This window comes from Nipponia nippon, unplaced genomic scaffold, assembly GCF_047370975.1.
Source record: "Nipponia nippon isolate SJK-2023a ecotype South Korea unplaced genomic scaffold, ASM4737097v1 scaffold_8, whole genome shotgun sequence".
NCBI classification, from domain to species: Eukaryota; Metazoa; Chordata; class Aves; order Pelecaniformes; family Threskiornithidae; genus Nipponia; species Nipponia nippon.
Window position 1 is genome coordinate 15,342,507 of NW_028262402.1, and position 23,254 is coordinate 15,365,760.

The 23,254-nt window shown below is 35.6% G+C and overlaps 1 protein-coding gene and 1 pseudogene across 7 annotated transcripts in view; one reads left to right on the top strand and one right to left on the bottom strand.

Moving 5' to 3' along the window:
• Window positions 1–23,254, bottom strand: part of FER (FER tyrosine kinase) — a 202,338-nt gene that overhangs the window by 94,121 nt on the left and 84,963 nt on the right. For all 7 annotated transcript variants that reach the window (XM_087741585.1, XM_087741584.1, XM_087741581.1 and 4 more), the window contains 3 exons: window positions 17,393–17,485; window positions 10,728–10,931; window positions 6,761–6,883 (listed from right to left, as the gene is read on the bottom strand). In XM_087741585.1, coding sequence (XP_087597711.1) covers window positions 6,761–6,883; window positions 10,728–10,931; window positions 17,393–17,485 — 420 coding nt within the window. The remainder of the gene's footprint in view (window positions 1–6,760; window positions 6,884–10,727; window positions 10,932–17,392; window positions 17,486–23,254) is intronic.
• On the top strand, window positions 21,843–23,217 carry LOC148050456 (uncharacterized; annotated as a pseudogene).

The following is a 23,254-nucleotide window of genomic DNA, read 5'->3' on the forward strand; positions in this document are numbered from 1 at the left end:
TATTACAGAATATTGGAATTCCAAATCTGGGGAAGCAGTCAGAATCCATAAAAAAGTCAGGATGTTACTTCAGCAGAAAAGCAATTTACTACTGCAATCCTACTCAACTGTAATAGAATTTTATTATTCTGCTATATTAACATCTGACTATAAAGCTTCTGATAAAGGCACTGAAAAGCCACAGTGCAAAGCCCCAGTTTTTATGAGTGTTCCATAAAGGTGTGACTTACACCCAGAATACTACAGAACACAGTCAATCCTTTGATTTTCACATGTATATACAAAATGTTAGCAATAAAATCTGGTAAATCCTAATAATCTTTGTTGAAGGATGCTTTAATTGAAGTAGTTTATTCTAGTTATCAGTTTTTGTCAAAAACCCATTCCTCTGAAATCTTCCATTTAATAATTTTTTCTTCCCTCCTAACAACTACTTTTTTATTTTTTAGTAATGGCTTACTTCCGTCTCCGGCTTCATGAATTTTTGTTCTTTTTCCTACGTCCTACTGTTTCAGCTGTGTTTGAGATAATTCCTTTAGCTCAATTTGCACCCCACATAGCAATATGGCGCACTCTGATTTTTTATATGAATGTACAGAAACCAGGAATGCACATGCAGCCGAGGTGCCCATTTAATACTTCTAGGACACAGATTTTTCTTTAAGAGATTGCTCAAAAATGACACTTTGTTTGCTAAAATGGAATTCATATACTTGATAAAATACACTTCTTTCTAGGTTTAAGCATAAGCTAATGCTTAGACCCTTTAAGAGTGTTATCTCCCAATTTTATTCTAAAACTGATCATGGAAAGAAACCTTAAGACTGAACCAGAAACATTCATTGGAGCAGATTTTTAGTGCCATGGCCTTTAGCAAAAAGCTACAGAAAACTTTGATCACTGGATATAAAACAATCTTTGTTACTCTTTTTTCAGGTAGCCCCATATGCCTCTGTTATTACAACATATTTTTAAAAGATTTTTTGAAAAAAATCCTCCAAATTTTAAAAGTAGTCAAGATACCTGAAATTATACATAAATTTGGTTTAGTACTTCGTTAACACAAAGAGAAAATTACTCTCCTTTTTCCCTTTTCTCATTAGGATGCAATGCCTTGACAAGTACAGGCCACCATTATGGAAGATGTATTCCTTTTGTTACCTGACAGAAATACTGCAACCCTTTCTGCTAAAAAACCTTAAAAGCAAATCCTGTAACACCTCTAAATTCTGAGGAACATAACTGAAATGCATCTCTAATATTAAGACATGAAAATCTGTTATCAAATATCAATAGCTGCAGGCTTTTCTTCAGATTCCAGAATTAAACTAAAAAACCTACTGAAAATCTGCCTAAATTCTCCTATTATACTAAAAAAATACTGCCAATTTCTCTGACATATGAATCACAGGCCTTCTGCGTGATCATAATAATACTGAATGGCAAATAAGTGGCAAAAGATTAATTTCATGCTTATGCAGTAAATACAGTCATTTTCTTTAAGTACATAATTTACATATTATAAATCCTCATTTCTCATTGTGGATTTAATTTCCTTAAAGAAAAGATACATTTTAACATATAAAAATGCATATATCAGCCTTTAATCATGCTCATGAGAATTACAGCTTTGGGCTAAAAATCAACACACAGAGACCATGACCACCAGGTGCTTCTCCACATTCCTACAAGCCTGGCCAGATGCATGGGTACCACGCAGGTAATTCACAGTGGGATCCTCTTTGGAGCTACAAACCTGGCCTAGGTAAAACTGTGATAACCGAATCGCTCACTGCTATAGTCTGCTTCTTCCTTTCAGCTGAGATTTCTGCTCCTAAAGAGCTGTCCTCAGGTCAAACAAATGCAAGACGATCTTCCCAAAAGGCAGCACCAATTACTGCAGTTGTTTCTCGTTTCAGCACCTTAATTCTTTCCTGTCACAAGATGAGAATCTCTAATTGAGTGACAGGACTACTTCGTGATAAACTTCAAAGTCTCCTTGCTAAGTGTCTTTGCTTCCCTCCAACTCCTCTCCGCAGCCCTAAGAAGGCTTGCCTGAAAGCGAGGCTGTTCAGCAGCCTCCTTCAATTCCTCCATGGCAGCCTTACTGGCCTGAGAAGTACGTGCTGCCTGCACCACAAGCACACATGTTGTCTACAACAGTGAACTTCAGCTTGTTTTTGCAAAATAAAGCAAAACCAAACAAAACACCTGCAAAACCAACCAACACTAAGCGGAGCCAAAAACTAGGAAAACAACTTTTGGTTAGCTTTGCATGGACAAGTGTATGTTAAGTAATTGCTAGAGGAGACAGTATTAGTTCTGTGATACTACTAAGATGCTCAAACACGGACCAGATAGATTGTTTATGCTTTCCATCTCTGAAAGCTGAGCTCAAAGACTTCTAAATACTAACTACAGCTCAAATTGGTTCAGTGACTGAAAAATTAGGGTCATGTTAGATTTTTATGACTGCATTTTCATGAAAAGAATCCCTATACCTCCATCTTCTCACTTCAATTTATATTTCTTCATCATTTCTTTCCATGTCTAACACATTAACATACTCATATCTTGCAAGACAGCATCATATCTGCACAGAATTCTCATGTCATTTGCAAAGTTATTTGTCAACATTAGAACCACTACAATGAAATACATCATCTTTTTTTCTTTTAACACTTTCATTCACCTCACTCAACATTATTTACGGTTCATCATTTTCCCATGTACAGAAAATGTTTGAGGCCATATCACAGGCTTCCTTGTCACATCAAAACAGATCCAGAATTTTTAAATGAAAGTTACTGGCAATAAATACATAGCCTAACTCATCTGACAAAGTAGCAGTTAATTTTTTTTTCATGAGCTCAGAATTTGAATTTATTACAGAGGATCCAAAGACTAGGACTACACAAGCACTAATAAAATAGTAGCAGATCTCCAGAGTGAAACAGTTGGTGCTGAGGACCTGAAACATACATCTGGGGGGAAAAGCATTATTTCAGACTAGATCTCTCCTGGTTCTGAAGACTGAACTCCCTCCTATCAGCAGTAGTGCACCTTCCTATTTTGTTTCAGCTGAAAGGAGTAAAGTTTGAAATCTCGGAGACTGCTCAATGATGGAAGCATCCTCGTGGCACTAGGCATATTTGCTTCAGAAGTGTATTTCTGATCTAAGTGAAAACATCAATGCAGATATATCCAAATAAAAATGGTATTCCTTATTTCCTTGATGATTCTCTTTTCTAGGAGTCAAACTGAAGGATATCCACAAATTAATACAGATTTCTTAAACGTAAAAAATATATTTCAGAAAATTTATAAACGTCCATAACATGAGGTCAAAGATGTTAGAAAGTTAAAATCTATTTAATATGGTTAAAATAGCATTTCTACTAATAAAGTCCTTGGGTTGCATTGAGGTTACTCCTTGGGTTGCATTGAGGTTACTCAGGGGGTTTACGTACCAGTCATTCCATCAATAATAAAGTGAAGAACATAACATGCATTTTTTCTAAAAGATTATAAATAAATATGAGAGACTTTTCCATTAAAGAAATCACTTGCAGATATCTTTTTAATGCCCTCAGTTTTCCTAATTTAAATTCTATTATTACAGTATCATTAAAATTCCAAGCAGGCAGATTTGGTCTACATGAAATGGGACGTGGGACAGGCCTTTTGTGGCACAATTAAGAGCTTTCCTTTCAAGGGCAACATCATAGAAAGTGAATGCTAATTTTACTAATATGGTAAAGGAGGATGAATGTGGGAAGGAAGGAAAGCAAAAACAAACTACATAGCATAATTTTTTTTCTGTGAAGTTCTCTGTCATATTTAACTTTCACTTTCTAAATAGGTTATTACAGGGACAGCAATTTGCATAAAAAGATTAAAGATTGCATGAAATGTCAAAGACTGCTTTGCAGCTATAAGACGAATAAAGAAAAAACAGTCTTTGCAGATGTCAAACGATTTTTAAGGAAATGATCAAAGATACTCTGATAATACCATACGATGCATAAAATACCCTCAACACTAGGTGTCAGAGTGCATATAGTATTTCTGAAAATAACTTAAAATGTCTCCACTTCCCCATATGAAAGCCAAAGCTCCATGCAAGTCACAAAGGAAAGCTCACAACACTCTTTTTCTTAGTTCTGAAATACTTTTTTCCAACAACTAGTTTTTATCAGATGGGAGAACTAAAATGATCATAAAATCATAGCTCAGACTGAAAGGTATTGCAAAACAAAACAATTTAAATATTTTTTAAAACAGCTGCTCTAAAACAATTTAAATCATCTAGCTAATATCCTTTTCAGTACTGCCTTCCTTGTTTCAAATTGCTGGTCGTGAAGCACCTAGTACACTATACATTGATTTTAGTTTACACAAAGTGTAAGTAGTTACCAGACACTCAGATCACATTTCATAAGCTCTAAAAAGCCTAGATACAATATATGTAATACGTATATTTAAAAAAACCTATACAATAAAGTTTCCTGTCATGCAATACTCTTCTTAGCACTAAGTCAGTATTACCATGGACACCCTTTCCATTACTTCACGTAACCTATCAGAATGTAAGTTGAAAAGTTCATCAACCCTAAAGGAAATACTCTTGAATATTACAACTACATACACCAACACGAAGTAAGCCATATGACAAAGTAAATGGAGCCTGTGTGACTGGATTTTATGGATAGATGCCGATGACTTGCAGCATTTTGGGAAACCCGAGTAAGTCAAAGGAGTTTTCCACTGCAGCTCAAATCAACTACCAACCAGTCATAAAACTAGCATGATCCTAGAGGAAATACTAGTATTTCCACTAATTTTCGTTAATACTAAGACTAACTCAAATCAACAAGTCCAGAGACGAGTGGGGCCACTTCACTTTCCCCCTGAAAACAATAAAAACAAAAAAATGACTTTGCACTCAGTGACAGTAGAAAAGCTAAACAGTCTGTCTTAAAAATTGTCCCCCTCACTTTGTAAGGAGGTTATGATACACCTGAATGTAGTGGTAGTGGTATTAAAGTCCTGGAAAGGCCCACCACACAGTCATACATGTCTACATGGTTATCATCAAGGGATTTTAGACCATGCCTATGTGCATTTACACCTCAAAGGACACAAGATCAAGTACAGTAATGGAGAAATGATCAGGAAAGTCATTTGGGACCATATTTCTTCCATAGAATAGGTGCTAGAAAAATTCTTTGACTATACATAGTTACACAAAACTCTGCATAAATTAAAACTTAACTTTATGAAAAAATGATAGCAAAATGCAACAAAAATGTCAGGAATATAGAAACTTGTCTTCAAAGTAAACAATAGAGAATGAAGAGAAAACATTTTCCAGAGGATGTTTTCCTGTTTAACCTTAACAGAGAATAACTAAGAATAAGTTCTGTTATAATTTAGTACATAGTAACATACTGCACTATAGTTTTACATTTGCCAAAACAGGGCTGCTCTCACAGTATGTACATTATAAAAAGGCAGAAAAAAAGCCAGGAAACAGAAAGAGCATTACATTTTTCATACAAATACAGTATTATAATAGACAAAACATTGCAAACAGATATAGAAAGATTTCATTTTGAGTTTCACAGCCCTTTATTTTTAGCTTAAACAGTTTATATCAAAATATAATTATATACACATCAAAAATAACGTCCTATGCTTTCTCATATGTTCTACAATGAATTTAAGCAACATTTTACTTTCAATAAAGTGTCAATTTGGTAATCAGCAAGACGTTAACCTAAAATGTGTATTAACAAAGCCCATTCTTTAAATTTTAAAATTATATATAATAGGAAAGTACAGATAAGTATAAAAAAATTCTGTTAATTTTGAGAAAGGGAATATGCTATGCTTTAATTTCTTAGGATTGTTAGCAGAAAAGAACTAGGATCTTTGAGTAGGAAACTAACTCTGAAATATAAATTGTTATGCTTCCTAAAATTTTGTAGAACACAGAAGGTGCTTTACACATGATTGAAACTAGTCTTTTTTAAAAAAATAAAGAACAAATGGCTTACTCATAGTCAAAATGCAAAGATTTAAGTGGAAAAGAGTTGGCTTATGAATGAAATATCAACTAAACAGATACTAACTGCGAAACTACAGGAAGAAGCCAAGGAGACTCTTAAGCTTTCTAAACAGTGATATAGTTTAATACTTCCATCCCTTTTTGTTTCCCTCCTGAAGGACTTTCTGCAACAGCTCACTTATTAAAAAGGGAATTTTTATTTCAAGTTTGCAATGACACTGGAATGACAGTACCTTTTTCCGTGTCTGTATAACTTATATGAAATATAAAATAAAGACAAAACGGAGTTGTCGTAACTCTTCCAAATTTCATGAGAACTTTACCACTTGAAGAACACCATTTTACCAAAAAAATTTCTTTATCACAACTTTATGGGCAATAAACTACTACTTTCAGTTACTTAGTAGTGAAATCGAAATGGGAAACCAAAAAGAAAAGTAGGAGGATATTTTGTGAGAAGCTGAATTCCATTCTTTCAAGATAGCAAAGATTTATTATAAGAATCAGGATGGAGCGTTATTTTAAAGGAATGAGTTGCACAGAGCAGAGTGTTGAAAAAGCTCAGAGAGTCACAAAGCAAGCAAGAATGAAAAGCCTTCTGAGAAGTTGCATAGGAACATATTTTAAATAACAATACAACCCCCCCAAATTCTTTTCAGTTAAATAGAGTTCTTGGAATGTATGCATTACCTTAACAACAGGATTCAGCAGAACAACACCTGATTTCTTTGTAATAACTTGCTTTGTTGTGTAATGATGTTCTATAAGCTGAGGAATAGTTGGAAACCCAGTTCCTTCAAAACGATACTGATTCTGTATGGAGGTAAAAGGAAATAATTGTTTCTCTACAAGGAATATTTTGAACAGGAAACTGCAAAAGTGCATGACCAAGCTTCCCTCACTAGTAACAAAGAAACGTTCACTTTTACAGAATTAGATTGCTTCCCTGATCTATTTAATAGCATTTCTACTGAATTAAATGGAATGACAGTTAGGAAGATGATAAATTAATAAATGCAAAATTATTGCATCACTCATTTAAGGCAACATGATAAAATAACTATTTATTTAAACTCTTAATTTAAAGAGATAGGACAGTTAAACTTAAAACTGTGACGGAGCGAAATAAAAATATTATAAACCATAAAAAACAATACTAACTTCCTAATTATGTAAAGTTCTAAGAATTACAGAAAACAAGCTAAAAAATAAACATCTGACAATAAAATAAACAGAAGATAAGTAACAGTATCTTAGTCAGATCTTACTGCATTTACAATGTTTGATAACATTAATAAATCCCTGGCCCAGAGTATAAGATGCATGATTGGTCTTTAATAAGCAGTATATACCAGTAGAGTCTACAGCAGCTAAAAACAAAGGCAAGTCATGCATATATTTCATAGAGAAGTTGGGCAAGACAAAATTACTCCCCTCCCCTGCTTCATGAATTTATTTCTTTTTATATACATAATTAAACACAATGCAATAGAAACAATTAAATCTCTTAATATTTTCTTAGAAGCATGCAACATTTTCTTAGCAAAGACTGCTCTGACAATATCATTCTTTCAGGTGTTAAGGGGAAAAAAAGTATTTTCCTTGCTTATCTTTGCCCATACACTTGACAGGTAAAAAAAATACTAAAGTGTTTATTTCATCCTCCTGAATGTCTCAAATTATACACTGCAGCTGACTGGGAAACAGGATAAAGTCTTGTGCCTATACAAGACTCAGCATCTACAGTTAGAGAAATCTTCTCCCAGGAAGGGAACTGCCATAAGCCAGCCTGACAATGGCAACAATAAACAAGTACTGCAATTTAAAAAACTCAAAGCACAGATGGTGATTCAAGTTCATTTACACAACTGGGCAATAAAAACCTCTACCACTGACATGCAGACTTTTTTCTTTCCAGCCTCCAGGGTTAAATTCCTTGCACAATGCAAAGTTAGTAAAGACAGTTTGGTCATGTCACCTATTTTTAATGTTCCTGGTTCTCTATCATAAAAATGTTTTCGTAGTCTTTATACTTTGCTTTATTTTGTTGTTTAACTTCATTCACTTATTAGTGACAGCTTCAATTGCCCAGTAACACTAGCTCCCATTCCTTTCAAATAAGCTCCTTCATACTTCTGTGCTGATGATCCAAAAAACCTGATGTCCTGTCTCCCTAGCACAATAGCCAGTACTACATGTTATTTCCTCATCTCAGACTCAGCCACACACCCATCTGCTGCCATCTATGTAAAACCTTCAGGACAGACAGTGTTCTTTGATTCTGTGTATTTACACAGGATCCTGGCCATTATTAAGATCACTAACAAACAAAAATTTGAAAATAGCACAGCCTGAAATAGCAGCAGTGAAAAACAACAGTAGCCTTGAATGACAGCAGTGAATTTTGATGCTTAAAGCTGAATAATGAACTCATTTATCACACACATAGTTTTATTAAGATTAGCCTTTAAAATAATTCTAAAACTAGAAAGAGAACATTTATGCAATTAAAGGACCACTGTTAAAACAGGTATATGTCCCACTCTGCTCTTCAGTATTTGATTCAGAACAAAATTTGTATATATGGAGACCAAGTTTGGTGTCCATATGGGGACCTGTCAGTGATCCAAGAGTGTGATTTAACCAGTCAGAGACCTAATTCCACTTTGTTCATACCAACGTAAACAAAGAAACAAATCCCTTGCACTAAATTCTTCTCCAACTTCCCTACCAAAATGTTCACGAATACAGTCCCTCTTGTTATATGACTGTAACATTCCTACCATCCACTAACTCCTTTTTAGAGCTTAATAAGCTTTTTCTCTTTTTACAATTAACGCTTTTTTCACAGTAAATGTAGAAAATTCAGCCCATAGAAGTGCATAAGGACTCCTGCATTTCTTTAAGAAAAAAGTTATAACTTCCATGATTGCCAAGAAAATCTGCAATAAATTAATCACAAGAGCAGATTAACATAATGCCCTATTACTAAATGTATAAGCAGACAGATCTAGTGACCTGACAATGTTTGGACTGTCCAAGCTATGCAATATTAAACAATATCAATATTACATTTCAAATGTAATTTCTAATAGAAAGTAGTGAAATTATGGAAACAAAGATAGCTTTTTAATTTTTTTTTTTTTTTGGTGGAAAAACAAATACAAAAAAGAGTCTGCTTACAGGTAAGGGTGGCCTTAAAGTAATACTTATAAAAAAAACCCTCTATTTTAACTGACTTGGAAGTCCAAGCTACTTTTTTTGAAGATCTACTTGCCACATACAATGATTTGCACAAAATTATTTCAGCCACACCAAGTATAAAATGTGCATTTATTTCTGCTGGGTTGCGATCAAAGAGCTCCAAGCATCTTGTAAGATTCTGTATGTCTAGGTACGGCTAATTTTATTGCTCTTATTTTCTCATTCAGCACTCTGACATATCAAAATACTTTTGAGGTCATAAAATCAAAATAAAATAAACACTGACTTCGTGTAAAGGCTCACTTCTACAAAGAAAACTCTAGGTGAAAATTAATGAAAATTCCAGCTGGACAAGTGTCCATAATCATTGATCCTACAGAAGCCTTCCAACTTCTATAAAGTTTGAAAAATATCACTGCCTCTCATTAAAAAGAACTAAACCAGGCAGACAATATTGACTTCTTCCAGACATGCTGCATCATCTGGGGATTTAAACAAGGAAATTCCCTCAGTGTAAACATCGTTATGAGACTACATTTGTGTATTTTTCTGTATATGGGAGATTTTAATACAAGAGACTGAAATATGTTTTGGCAGCATTACTGAATCTAAACTGATAATGGTTTGCTGCTATGTCATACTTCAAGAAGAATTTCTAGTAATGTTACGAGAACTGCCATATTTTGAATGAGTCTGAAATTCTGAAAGGTAAAAAGAAAAACACATACATAAAAAAAATAGGTAATTAAGAAGAATAAAAAGAAATTAAGAAGAATAAAAAGGAATTAAGAAGAATAAAAATAAATACACTGGGTAAAGGCATATAAAAATTAGCATACTGTTTAAAATGATGATTTTTCCTAAGTTAGAGCAACCAGGGTATCAATTCCGGTGCTTAGAAGCATATATGCTGTGCAACATCCAGAAGAGTTTGTGTTACACTGAACAAAACAATATCCATAGGGCTAAAAAGAACCTAAGCATCTCCAGTGCAGCAGGGACTTCAATTCCCAACTGCATAGAAACCAGCACAGATTATTTTCTTCTCCATGAATGTTTCCATTTTTCAGGGAGAATCAATGGAATCTTTATAGTCTGAATTAAAAGTAGCCTAATTATTACCAACTATGAAAATGGGTTTAAAAATAAATAAATGTACATGCATATATTAGTATTAACAAGTTCTGGATTTCAAAACATTTACAGAAATATCTTGGCTTTTCAATATAAGATAAAAGATTTTGAATAACCTCATAGTTCATATTTTTCTTCTGCTTCCCAAAATTACCTTTTCCCCTGATTTCAGCCCTGATGGAAATATTTCCAACAGCTTTCATATTCTCATATAAAGGCTAAAGCCATTTGCCATAATAAATTTTGTAGATCCTAAATTGTTTAGTCGAAATGATAAACTACCTAACATTGAATATTCAGTACTATATCAGAGACGTACATCAGCATATTGTATGATAAAGTGCCTCCGTTGTCCATCTGAAAACACAGAAAGGACATATTCACCAGGTTTCCCGTGGCTCTCTCGGACCAAGAAGTCTCCTTGCTGTTTTAACAGCTCCTGGGCTTCTATTCTTGGAATTGCACCATGATACCAGTCTTGCTCAGCCAATGGCTTCTCAGTCGTTGATATTACATCAAAGAACTTGGGAAAAATATTGAAGGAAATTGTTGTTATAAGAGTACATTTTTAGAAGTTACTTTTACATAAAAACTATGATAAAGAACAATAATTACTATTTCTGTACCTAAATTATGTGTTTCTATTAAAAAACACAATCAAGGCTCTTACATTTACACAAAAGGCATACTCATCACCTTCTTTTCTATTACCTAAGAAATTAATATACAAAAAGTGGAAGTTAATGGAAATGTCCATAAAACTATGTAATATTTTTCGCTTGGCCTGCTATTTTTCTTAAGTCATACTGACCAACTCTTTCTCATACATTCTGACATGCTATTAACAACAATTTTAAATGAAACATTTCTTTACCCAGACAGAAACTTCTCAGACATAAAAACATAAGAAATTGATTTATACGAAGCATTTGAATTGGACAAACTGTTTTCACAGAATTTAACAATTGCATCCCAAATCAATTAATAGCTTTATGAGACATTTTTCCTAGCATTTACACTGTAGCACAGAATATACACCTGGGTGTACTGTGCTTATGAACTTTAGCATAGAGTTTCTGAAGGCACAAAGATTGTAAGAAATTGTTTTCACTGGCTATAAATTGAAGGTAATGAGTTTTAACCTGCAATTTCACATATTAATTTTAACAAGCTTACATTGTTTAAGAAAACACTGAGGAAAAGTTTATATTTTGTTCAATGACCACTTCAACTTTATTTGTTATGGCCAGAGAGATGAGCCCTTACTTAAGCTGTATGTCATTCAAAATCATTAGTGCCAGAGCTCATAGAAATTCTCAGTGCCAGAGTGGTAAAGCTCTGAACAAGGTAACACAGTGCGTACTGTATTGTGAATGTGTCCTAGGCAAGCCTGATGAACTGCATTTTAGAGAACAGCACAAAGACCCACACCTCAATTAAGCATGATCAAACAGATACAAACAAACCATACAATTCTGAATTAACCTCTCCTACTGCTCTGCCCTGATAAAAGAGGGTTTTCTTTGTATCATCAAGGGTGATACAATATTTCCCCTATGAGGATGGGGAAAGAGAACAGAAACACTCCATTGGTGCATGCAAGGGAAAAAATTGACATGGTGCAGCTACGGGCATGGCGGAGGCCATCTGCACATTTAAGGTCTTCCTGGGGAGATAATTAGATTAAGATGACTTACCCAGCCAAAAAACCTTGAGCATAATCACAGACTCTCAGAGTGGGAATGAGCAGACCCAAGAAAGAGAAGTTACTCAGAACTTCTTGTTTCCAAATATCTGTAATTCTTCAGCACTTTTACAGTAAAGTTTCCGGTATAAAAAATGCCTTTGTGGATTCCTGGCTGCATTTCTAAGTTATACCTCAAAAGGTCTAGTTTAGTCCAGGATCCTGAAGGAAAACTAGAGAATGTATTTAAGAGCCTGACAGAGCCTCATATTCTCAGACATCGAGACTGGGATCTAGAGCCCTGGGCCCCTATCAGGGATAATTTCAGACACAAGATTTGAGGCCAGCAATGTAATCAACAGACTCATCACTAGAAAGAACAAGTATGCTCTATTACAAATTTTGCTCTATTACAGATTCAGAGCTAGGAAGGACTATGTAAGAAATAACAAAGCTTGAACAGAAAGTGCACAGAGTTTTTAGGAGCAAAAGATGTACTCCAAGGTACTGTGTTTATCAGCATAGTGAACTACTAAAAGCCTAAGACATTGTTTGGCCAAGAAGGCAGTCATATATTTCAATTTCATTAACAGTTAAATACTTCTCAGATCAGAGCTGTCTACCACTGTTAAATGACACTAAGTCATTCTCTTTCAGAAATCCCTAGAAGAAAAAATAAGCTTTCAAAATGTTAGAGAACATTATTTACTTGAACATTTATTGTTCAAAGATGCCAAGTTTGACTCACCAGAAAACCCAGGCCTCTGCTACGCTATCAAGAAATGTTAAGGGTTCAGAGTAGCAAAGTCTTTGCCACAGAAACACATTTCTACTTGAAAGGAAATGTTTCTGAAGATAAAAGGATAGTTCAGGATCAATAAACTAGTTTGTGGTCTTCACAAAGGAAGGTTAAAAAAAATAAAAAATCTGACATGGAACTCATTTTATAGCTTACTAAAGAGGAAGCCACCAGATAATAACACCTGCTCATGTTCGAACAAGGTCAAGTCTGAGTCACTGTTCAGACAATCATGACCACATCCCAGAATAAAACATCTTAAAAGCCTTTATGACAGAGAAAAAGCTTATAGAAGAACAAAAGAACATTTTAGACATTGTTAACTATGGCATTGTTTATGACACTAATGTCAATCTTCCCCCTTCTTTTAAATTTGGTTAAATTAGTATTTATTACTTTAGAAGGGGACAATGAAAATTCCACAAGGTATCCTCTGCTCATTGCCTCCTACCTTACATTACCCTTCCTTTTTGTCATATACTATGGGGCAATCAAGGTGGTTTCGCTGGTGAAACAAGTGGTAATTATTCATGCTTTGCATGTTATTAAAATTGCATTATTTTTATGAACAAGTCTTCCTACTCCAACGTATTTTGTGTATGCACCACTTAGTGCTAATGTTTCTACTGCATTTTATAGTTAGAATTAAATGGTTTAAATACAAAAAAGATTGGTCTTTAAAGAAGATAGAGGGAAAAAAGCTACCTGCACAAAATTAAATTCCCATCTCTTTTCTTTAAACTTTACTGAGTTTAAATATCAGTAAGCAATTTAATACGACTAATTAGATACCTGAAAGAAAACGTTTGCATTCTAGGCCTCAACGTTTCATAGTTTCACTTGGGGGATGAGATCTCTTGCTCATTTGTATGTACACGCTTACAGAATTACTTAGTGATTCAACAGCTTAAATGAAGAAATATTTTTCTAAGGTTTTTATTGTTAATTTGACTGGAAGCTAAAAATAAACAGTTAACAAAATCATACAGAAGGAAAGGAACTCACACTGTCGAATCTCTACTCTCCCTCCCCCCCCCCCTTCCTTTTTTTGGCTTTTATTTTTCCTTCAGGATTTCTATTCATTGCCATATTTAGCTCATGGGTTACTTGGGGGTGGGGTAGGGGTGGGGATGCCCTTATATACTTCATCACACTTTTCCTTCTGAGAGAAGGGAAATGCCCTCATATACTTCATCACACTCCTCATGGACCTATGACTGTCCTCTTTACTTACTCAGGGCCCCCTTCTCTCTCCCTGTTTAACAATCCATCGAAACAGTAGTTTTTCTCCAACAGTAAAACGAAGCAGTCCCCAGCTGCTGCCCTTCTTCAAGAGAAAAACTGAGCAAACGGCAGTGTATTATTTCTAACTCCAAAAAATGAGATATTATTCCTGTACTTAGGTCGTCAATGAAAAGAAAATACTAATGAGAGTAATATTTTATTAAACTAATAGCTTAGTATTGTATTTTCATATATATTCTGAGCTCAAACTTTGCGTACTTCCATATTTTCCATCTTTAAGCAAATGAAACATTTTGTCATGACATTTTTTTCTCTCCCAGTGTAAAAGAGGGGCACAGACACAGATGAGAAAGTAAAGCAATATATTTAGGTTGATAATTTGAGACAATTCCCTATGCAATATCCTGCCTTTAGCCTCAGTGTACCTGGCTCACTGCCACATGCTAATATACCATATGAAACCAACATTAATTCCACCTATTATCTATAAACAATAACATATCTGTGCCAAGCCCAAATGCCTCAGTGGCAAAAAGTAGGCAGAAGGGCAGAAGCTGGCATTCACGATGCAATTCATTCAGACTTTTCATTCAGTTCATTCATAGCACTGCATCACAGGTACATGAAAGTTGCCCCTTTTCTTGTGTTTTCTCTCCTCATTTCATTAAGCTTATGTCTCTTGCTATTATAGAAAACTGGCTTACATTTTGTCCAAGAGAAGCCACTTGAATACCTAACCCTGCTGTTTTCTGTTCAAACTATACTTTTGCCCTGTATTACCCTATACCTTCTCATTCTGAGAACATCCAAATCATTTAAGTGCCAAAATATAAGTAACAGTTAAACTTCTGTCTGCTTTTGGAAGTACAGGGTTTCTCTACAATTTTCTTCAGATGACACAAAAAAAATTGTTTTCTTTCATTACACACAAAATTCAACTTCTCCCACCAATCAAATACGGGATGGTGTTTTTAGAATAGCACTACATTTAAACCAAGATATGGCTCCACTTTTGAAGTTTCAATATACTTAAAACATATAATATGAAAACAGAGAGTTAACATCACATTTTTAGACTATACTCTATAAGTACCAGTCCTTTTCCTACTCTGTTTCAAGATCCCTTTTTGTATTAGGCTATTTAAAAAACAAACAAACAAACAAACAAACAAACAAACAATTCTTTTACGTATGTTATTATTATTTTATAATACACGTTCAATAATCACTTGGTATACTTTGTTGATGGATAATAAGTTTTAAGTACCAAGTTTATACATTTAGCAATATACATTTAGCAATAAGCACAGTTATGTAATTGTCATCAGGAAAAAGCCAAGCAGCTGACCACATTAAGAGCTAAGTACTAATTTGTGAAGCAAATTTTAGCTGTATATACATAGTTAGCTTTTCTAACACACGAGAAATTGCTAAATCAAAAAAACAAATCAAAGCTGAAAACTGATTGGTTTATATATTCTGACTTTGAAGCTCATCTAAGTGATAGGTAATCCAGAGTACATTCGTTACTCACATTTTACTTTCTGCCTCAAATGACCCTATTCCAATCTTAGTTCTCCCAAACATATTCCAAGGCTTCAGCATTACCCTACCTACCATATATCTACATCCAGGTTTACACCAGCTTCCATGGAATTAATAGTGCTACAGATTGGAATGAAAATCAAAATGAGGCACGTAGGTGATTTAAAATGACACTTTAATTAAAGCCAATAACAATTTTGACATTGAATTCCCCTGATTTCATCTTAAATGCTTTATCTTGATCCTTCTCTTGAAATTTTTTGTCTTCCCATTTTTCTCTGAAGCAGTTTTAGGTAGTATTTTTATTTTTTTTTAAATCGTAACAAGTTGTAGAACACATACAAATAGACAAAGTTGAAGGCTATGTCTCACCTACACAAAGAACAGAAGTCACAGCAATATATATTTTAATATTATGAAATGTTGCATTTTTACATCAATTAGAAGTTTTATAAACCAAAGATTATGATAATGTGGAGATTTTGTTCATCTCCAGGGATATTTTAGTATTTTAGTGGGGTTTTTCCTATTACTTTTCAAATATGTCATGCAACTTTCACATTTTTCATAGTAAAGGTATTCCTGTCCTAATTTTATCTCATTATCATATTTATTATTCCATTCCTTTATCACTATGTACAATTTTCCTATGTATACACATGTATATACACATATATGTATACATATATATGCAACTGTAATCTCTTTCACACATTCTGAATATTGTTTAGCTTAAATAAAGTTTACTGGGTCTTTAATGGGTCCTTGGATGCAATCCTGCAGTACAAAATAGAAGGCACATTCATTCCAAAGTTTTCTGAAAAATGCTATTTTGAGCTAACGTCTCAGGTGACAAGATCACAATTAAAAGGCCATTTAAAAAAGTTTTAAAAATTCTGCCCAACTTTTTTTCGGTTGTTTTTTTGCTTTGGTTTTTGGTTGGTTTTGGTTTTTGTTTTTATGGGTTTTTTTTGTTGGGAGCGTTGGGATGATCACCTGTTCCACTTCAGGAAAACACAGGAGGAAGGTTTTCAAGTAACATCTGACACCTCCCTAAGTAGGTGCTCAAGTATTCTAACTAGTCTTGCAAGCCTGTATATGAAAACGAACAGAGGTAATACAAAAGCAAAAGAAACAAAAAGGTTTCTCCATCCATTAGGGAACCTGAACAAAAGCCAGCTAGAAATGAGAGATACTCAACAACCATTTTCAGTGGAGATTGAAGCAAGATGTATAACACATAATTACTTAAACAGTATTAGTTATTGAGGAAGAAGAAGTAGTGGTAGTAATAATAATAATAATATGCTTATATACTGGTGCCTTATAACAAATAAGGGGAATATGATTATTGCAACAACGGGTAAAACTTGCATGACCATTTGACCTACTACAGAATATCATAATACACTGCATTTCCAGTAAATCAGACTTATTGGGAAGAGTACTCTTAAAAGTACAGCACCAGTCTAGGAGCTGCAAAGAACACACAAATTCTCTTTTTTTCCTAAAGTGCAACAAGTTTTTCTGACATACTATTATGCCATGGTATTATCGTGTCTGCTGACCAATCAGAACAGTGTTTTTATAACATTATTTTTATGTAATTTTTGTCTATGTAGATGGAAATGCATGCCTCAGAAAAGAAATCCTACTTAAGTTGTAAAAATAACAGGTTGTAGTACAACACTACATTATTGATAATACTTACCGATGATGAGCCCAACATGGATTTTGGAGACCTTATAATTCCAGCTATGGAATGACGTATAGTGTCAAATCTTGAGACTTTGTCCTTCTTGTCCTAAGAGAAAAAGCAGTATCTCCAGTGAAAACAAGCAAATAGGTATGATAATTGAATTACTGGAGAATGTGGAATGTAGATTCCTGGACTTTATTTAAAGAAAAGATAGGGGCTGAGCCTCTACTGATACAAACCAGTAAGTGTCAACATCAGTGAGATTAAGCTAACTCATATCATAGCATCACAGAATGTCCTGAGTTGGAAGGGACCCACAAGGATCATTGAGTCCAGCTCCTGTTCCTGCATAGGACAACCCCAAAATTCACACCAAATGTCTGAGGGCATTGTCCAAATGCTTCTTAAATGTTGTCAGGCTTGGCACTGTGACTACCTCCTGGGGGAGCCTGTTCCAGTGCTCCACTACCCTCTGGGTGAAGAACCTGTTCCTAATGTCCAACCTAAACCTCCCCTGGCATAGCTTCCTGTTGTTCCCTTGGGTCAGGGAGAAGAGATCAGCACCCGCCCCTTATCCTTCCCTTGTGAAGAAGCTGTAGACCACTCTTCCAGGCTGAACAGACCAAGTGACTTCAGCCGCTTCTCGTATGGCTTCCCCTCTAAACCCTTCACCATCTTCGTGATAATCCTCTGGACACTCTCTAGTAGATTTGTATCCTTTTTGTATTGTGGTGCCCAAAACTGCACACAGTACTCAAGATGAGATATCAATTTAACTGCTGACAAATTCTGTAATTCCTTAAACATTTTGTGCAATTATTTTAAGTGTTACTATTGTGAACTATAAAGAGAACTTAAATTCTTTTGTACCCTAAAAACAAAGGACATAATTCTCAGTTCTCCTGAAGTACCTGTTTTTTTAAAAGGACATTGATTTGAAACCATATAAAAAAAAAAAAAACGCCCATATAGTAAAATTCAAAAATACATAGGTACATTATCCTTACTTAATATATGGGGTTTTTTTCCCCTTTTATTAACATGTTCTCCTCTAACAATACACTACCTTTAAATATTAGTACCAATCAGTGCAAGTTACAGGATCCATTTTTTTTCTGGCACTACTGTAAACCATAGGAGCAGCCACTTTCTGGATTTTACATTCTGTAAGAAGAGGGCTCTAACTGGAACACTGAAACAGCCTTTAAGGATCTCTAGTTCAGCATAAGTCAGTGGAAATTCCAAGGTGTTCATAACTTCACTTAGTCCAAAGACTGTATATTTGTTAAGTCTGACTTACAATCAGCTCTCAAAATTAATATCAAAGAATCTTTCAAAAAATACAAAAATTTATTTTTAACACTGACAAACTGAGCTTACTTATTGTAAATCACTCGCAGAAACAGCCAAGATATTTTAACGAGTATTTGCAAAGTAATTAAACCTAAAGCAGAGAGACCACACATTAACAACCTCATAATAATTAGTTATAGGTTACCTAAACTGTAAGAAACTGATAATGGAGACAGACTACAACTGTTTGGTAGTGTTACAAAGAAAAATTGCTTCCAGGTTTTGGACATACACCCTTGACTGAAGATACTGAAAATCTGATAATGTAATAAATGCAGATTCAGTTTATTCCAGGACTTCTGAATAAGCAACAAAATCTATTCATTCTGTACACAGAATACACCAGTGTTTGAAAATGACTCCCAAATACAATTTAGTTTACAGGGTATAGGTTAAACATTATCTTAGTAAAATAAATTTATTTATTGGGCAGCAAAATTCTGCAATGTGCCTTAATTCGTATACTGTGAAAAAAGAGTGCAAAAACCAGCAAAATAGTCAAAACACTAATAGGGAGTTTATTAGTCACTGAAATATTCGTTAACTATGTGCCCAGTTACCCATCAATAACATTTTTATTCCTTTTATCAGACTCAAGTAATATTGTATGCCAACTAATTTTCTTATAATAAAACACTCTGTACTGACTCCTGATTTTTATTTTTATAATATTGATGAATTCAACTGGCTACACCAAAAAAATAAAAAACCTCATTATCAATACAGGGACACACAGTCTAATTTTGCTTGCATGCTTGCTGGGTGTGGAACGATCCACTCATTTCACACTTCTCTTCAGAAGTGAGCCATGAGATTTAACTGCGATTAAATATTTACTTCTTATATGACACAAAAAAATAAGTTACCAAAAGATGCATGAATTCCACTACACTTCCCCTACACAAACTCAGGAGTTTTCTTCCTATTTTACACTAATAGCATGCTTACCTCATGACAATGTCAAACTACAAGTAAAGCTCTATATTCACCAGTTTCTCTTACCGTAAAATGTTTTCTAACAAGAGGGTTTTTTGACTCAAAGTACCAGAAAGACTCATGGACTGAGCCCCACTAGATGACTTTGATAAGCACCACCAAATGATATATAGAGGCTAATAGTCGCATTAAATAGAATGAGCATTAAAATGCAGATTTAAGGGATAAACTTTGGCTCTGTTCAAAAGGTAGTGCATGACCTGTTCAAACTGCAATACATTTATAAACACTGTTTAGTATTTTCATAGCACCTTCCTTCCCTCTGACATACTGAAACTACTCTGTATCTTACAGCAATGAAGACTCATAATTTGTCTGCACAGCAGGCATTATCAAACACATGACAAACACAACTGCAGGCTGTACTAAGTTTATTTATTCCATTTAAGTATCTTTAGGACAACCTGAATAAAACGGAAGAGCAGCAACAGTGTTCTACTGAGGTTTTTTTGCCATTGCTCAGCTGCAGACCACCTTAGAAGGACCCATTAGATCTTGCAGGAAACCAGTTTTCATTGAGAATAGTATATTCACCAGTGTGAATAGATTTTTTATGCATATTAGGTATAAATATTTTTCTAAACTAGTATAAGAATACAACCCAGGACAGCCCATCTACGTCTATACATACATAGATATATATATGTGTATGGTCTCATTAGTTAAGTCAGGGTGTTATTTTAAGTCTGCTTTCCAAAATAAAAGGAAATACACATCAGAGCTGTCTTTCAGTGATCTCTACCCTAGCCTCATGGAATTTTGAATCTCTCAGCCAAGGCTCTTACAATTTAGCAAAGGATTTAGTAGAGGAAAGGATTATCTCAGGATATTAGGTTATTTAAAATTCCTGAAGGAAGCCAACAGAGAGCAGAGACTCTCTGTGTCCTCAGGAAGAAAAGCTCATTATAATTCCACACAATACTCATTCCAACAAAGGTCAGACATCTGACAAACCAGAACAACCATGTGTGGTGGTGCATCCCCCGCCCAGCTTCCTCTCGACCACCTTACGACCACAGGGACCCCTGCCAAGGCTCGGCCTCTGAGCAATGAGTCTGGCAACCAGGCGCCCCTTGGTCGTACCAGGCACTCTTGCGTGGTTGAGCTGGGCAACAAGAATGCCTTGATCCCACCTGGCATAATCAGTTACCCCTTGACAGCCTGGGAACACCTCATTGTGGATCGTAACTCAGGCAGATCAGTACAGGAGGATCGTACCTGCCTTGCTGAGATTATTGAGAACTCAGCGACAACTGACTGCAGCTGTGGCCAGAATGGAAATTTAACAACGCCTAAAGTCAATCATCTCACAACCCTATAAACAGCAGTACCATGGGAGACCCTTTGAGCTCTTCTGGACTGCAGTGGGCTGTGCCAGTGTATCCCTCTGAGTGGGGACGCCTTTCAGAGCTGTGAACTCTTAAGTTTGCATATGGAGGCCTGGCAACAGGACCTGGGCTGATCTCCAGTGCCCTTCACTCCTTGAGGTTCAACCCTTCGCCCATTGAGACAATCACTGAAGTGAGTATTTCACTGAACTCCAGGGGAATTTTTGATGGGTATCTTTATCTGCGCATATCAAACTCGCAAGGGATTTTAAGAGGTATTCTTTTATTAGGCCTTTTGTGTGACATTGTGTGTGTGTGTACTGTAGCAAACTTTGTTTAATCACTTTGCAGATACTAGAGTAACCAATGATTAGTTACTACTAAATTCTTGTGATTCTCTCCTTATTGTGAATAACCTAAGTTGCTGCTAAATACATATAATCTTAGACGTAAACCGTTGACCAAGTCTGAGACTAGGATTGGATCCAGACAGACCTAGGCTCCTCTCTGAGAAGGAGTTTAGAAAGCAAGGGGGTCCATTCTGAACCTCGTGACTCAATGGGAGGGCCTCCTTTACTCCCCATCTTGTATTCCCTTTTCTCTCTGTCTCTCTCCCTCCATATATTCTATTCATTTAATAAGTAATAGAGTGAACCTTGCCATCAAACTTTGTTAAATTACTGTTTTATAAATTTCTATTAAAATCACTATTTACAAATATCTGTGGCAGTGATTATTTAAGCGACCTAACCGCTCATTCACAACAAATTGGCATAGTTGGCAGGATGGCAAGTAGTGTCACTGATTACTTACAAAAAACCGGAATAAATCCGCTTCCTGAATTCTCAGATGAATGGGCTAGTGACAACTGGCATGACTGGGAAGCTGTAGAAAAACAACTACAGATGGCCAGGGCTAATGTAAAACAGGGTAAAGGAAAAGGAATGATTTGCAAAATGCTGGGTACCTGCTTAGAAGCTGCCTGTCAGGATAGGATAAAATCTGATAAAGAGAAAAAAGATCTGAGGGAAGAAGTAGAAGGCAGGAAGAAAGCTGAGTCGTTACTGTCCCTGAGAACTGACCAACTGCAACAGCAGTTACAGCAGGAAAGAGAAGAAAACCAAAAGATGGCAGAAAGGGTCGAAATAATGTTACAGTGGGCTCCCCATCCCCCTAACACCACACAAATTGGGAAACTGATCTTATCCCCCGATGAGTGGGATGGAGACATATGGGGGGACCCCGATGATAGCAGACCAGGGGAAAACAATTGGGTTCTTCCTCCAAACCCTCCTGAATACAAAGCCAGACCCATCATAAAAACAGAAGAAACTACTGGACCTCGGGGTGGAGCGGGAAACCATACCCGAAAAACAGCTCCGTTTGATTCACTTCAGTTGGCTAATTTACAAGAATGTTATGGCCGTAAGCCAGGTGAAAGTGAAACACAGTATTTGTAGTGAGTATCTTTGACTGGGGGAGACAGAATTCTACTAAATGGCGATGAAGCCAGTGGATACTGGGGTCATGGTGTCTTCTTAAATTCTGGTCCTGACCACCCAAAATGATCGTCACTCGCTAACAAGTAGAGTGGCATACTGGGCTGGTGGAATAGATGTATTGGAAAGAGGAGAACCTGTATCAATCCCTATTAGATCCCTGGATGAACTTACAAGTGCTGTCACAAAAGCCGCCTGTATTCAGGCCATACATGAATGTTGTTCCCTTGATGTTCCCATATCGGTGGCTGTAGATCATAACTTACTAAAACCATTAATCAGAGGAGCCCCCCCTATGCTTAAACCCTACCTTGTGGCTAGAAGGGATGAAATTAGGAGAGAGAATAATTACAATGATCTATTGAAAATAACAGGAGTAGCTGAGGAACGAGATGAACCCCTGGACCATAGGAATCTCCCCACCTGGGGAACATTAATGCATGACATTATAAATCATGGGCGAGGCATTGGATGGGATGATCTGTCTAGTGAGACCAAAAATACAGGGCGTAATGTTAGACAAATTAAGCAAACATCCCAACATAACTCCCAAGTCCCAAAACCTGCTGATTGCCACTCCAGGTGGAAGGAACTGTATCATCAAGCACTAGCATTAGACATTCCAAAAAGTATGCTTCAAAGACAACCTGCAAAAACATAATCCAGGAGAAAACATTTCTAACACCCCAAATACTCAA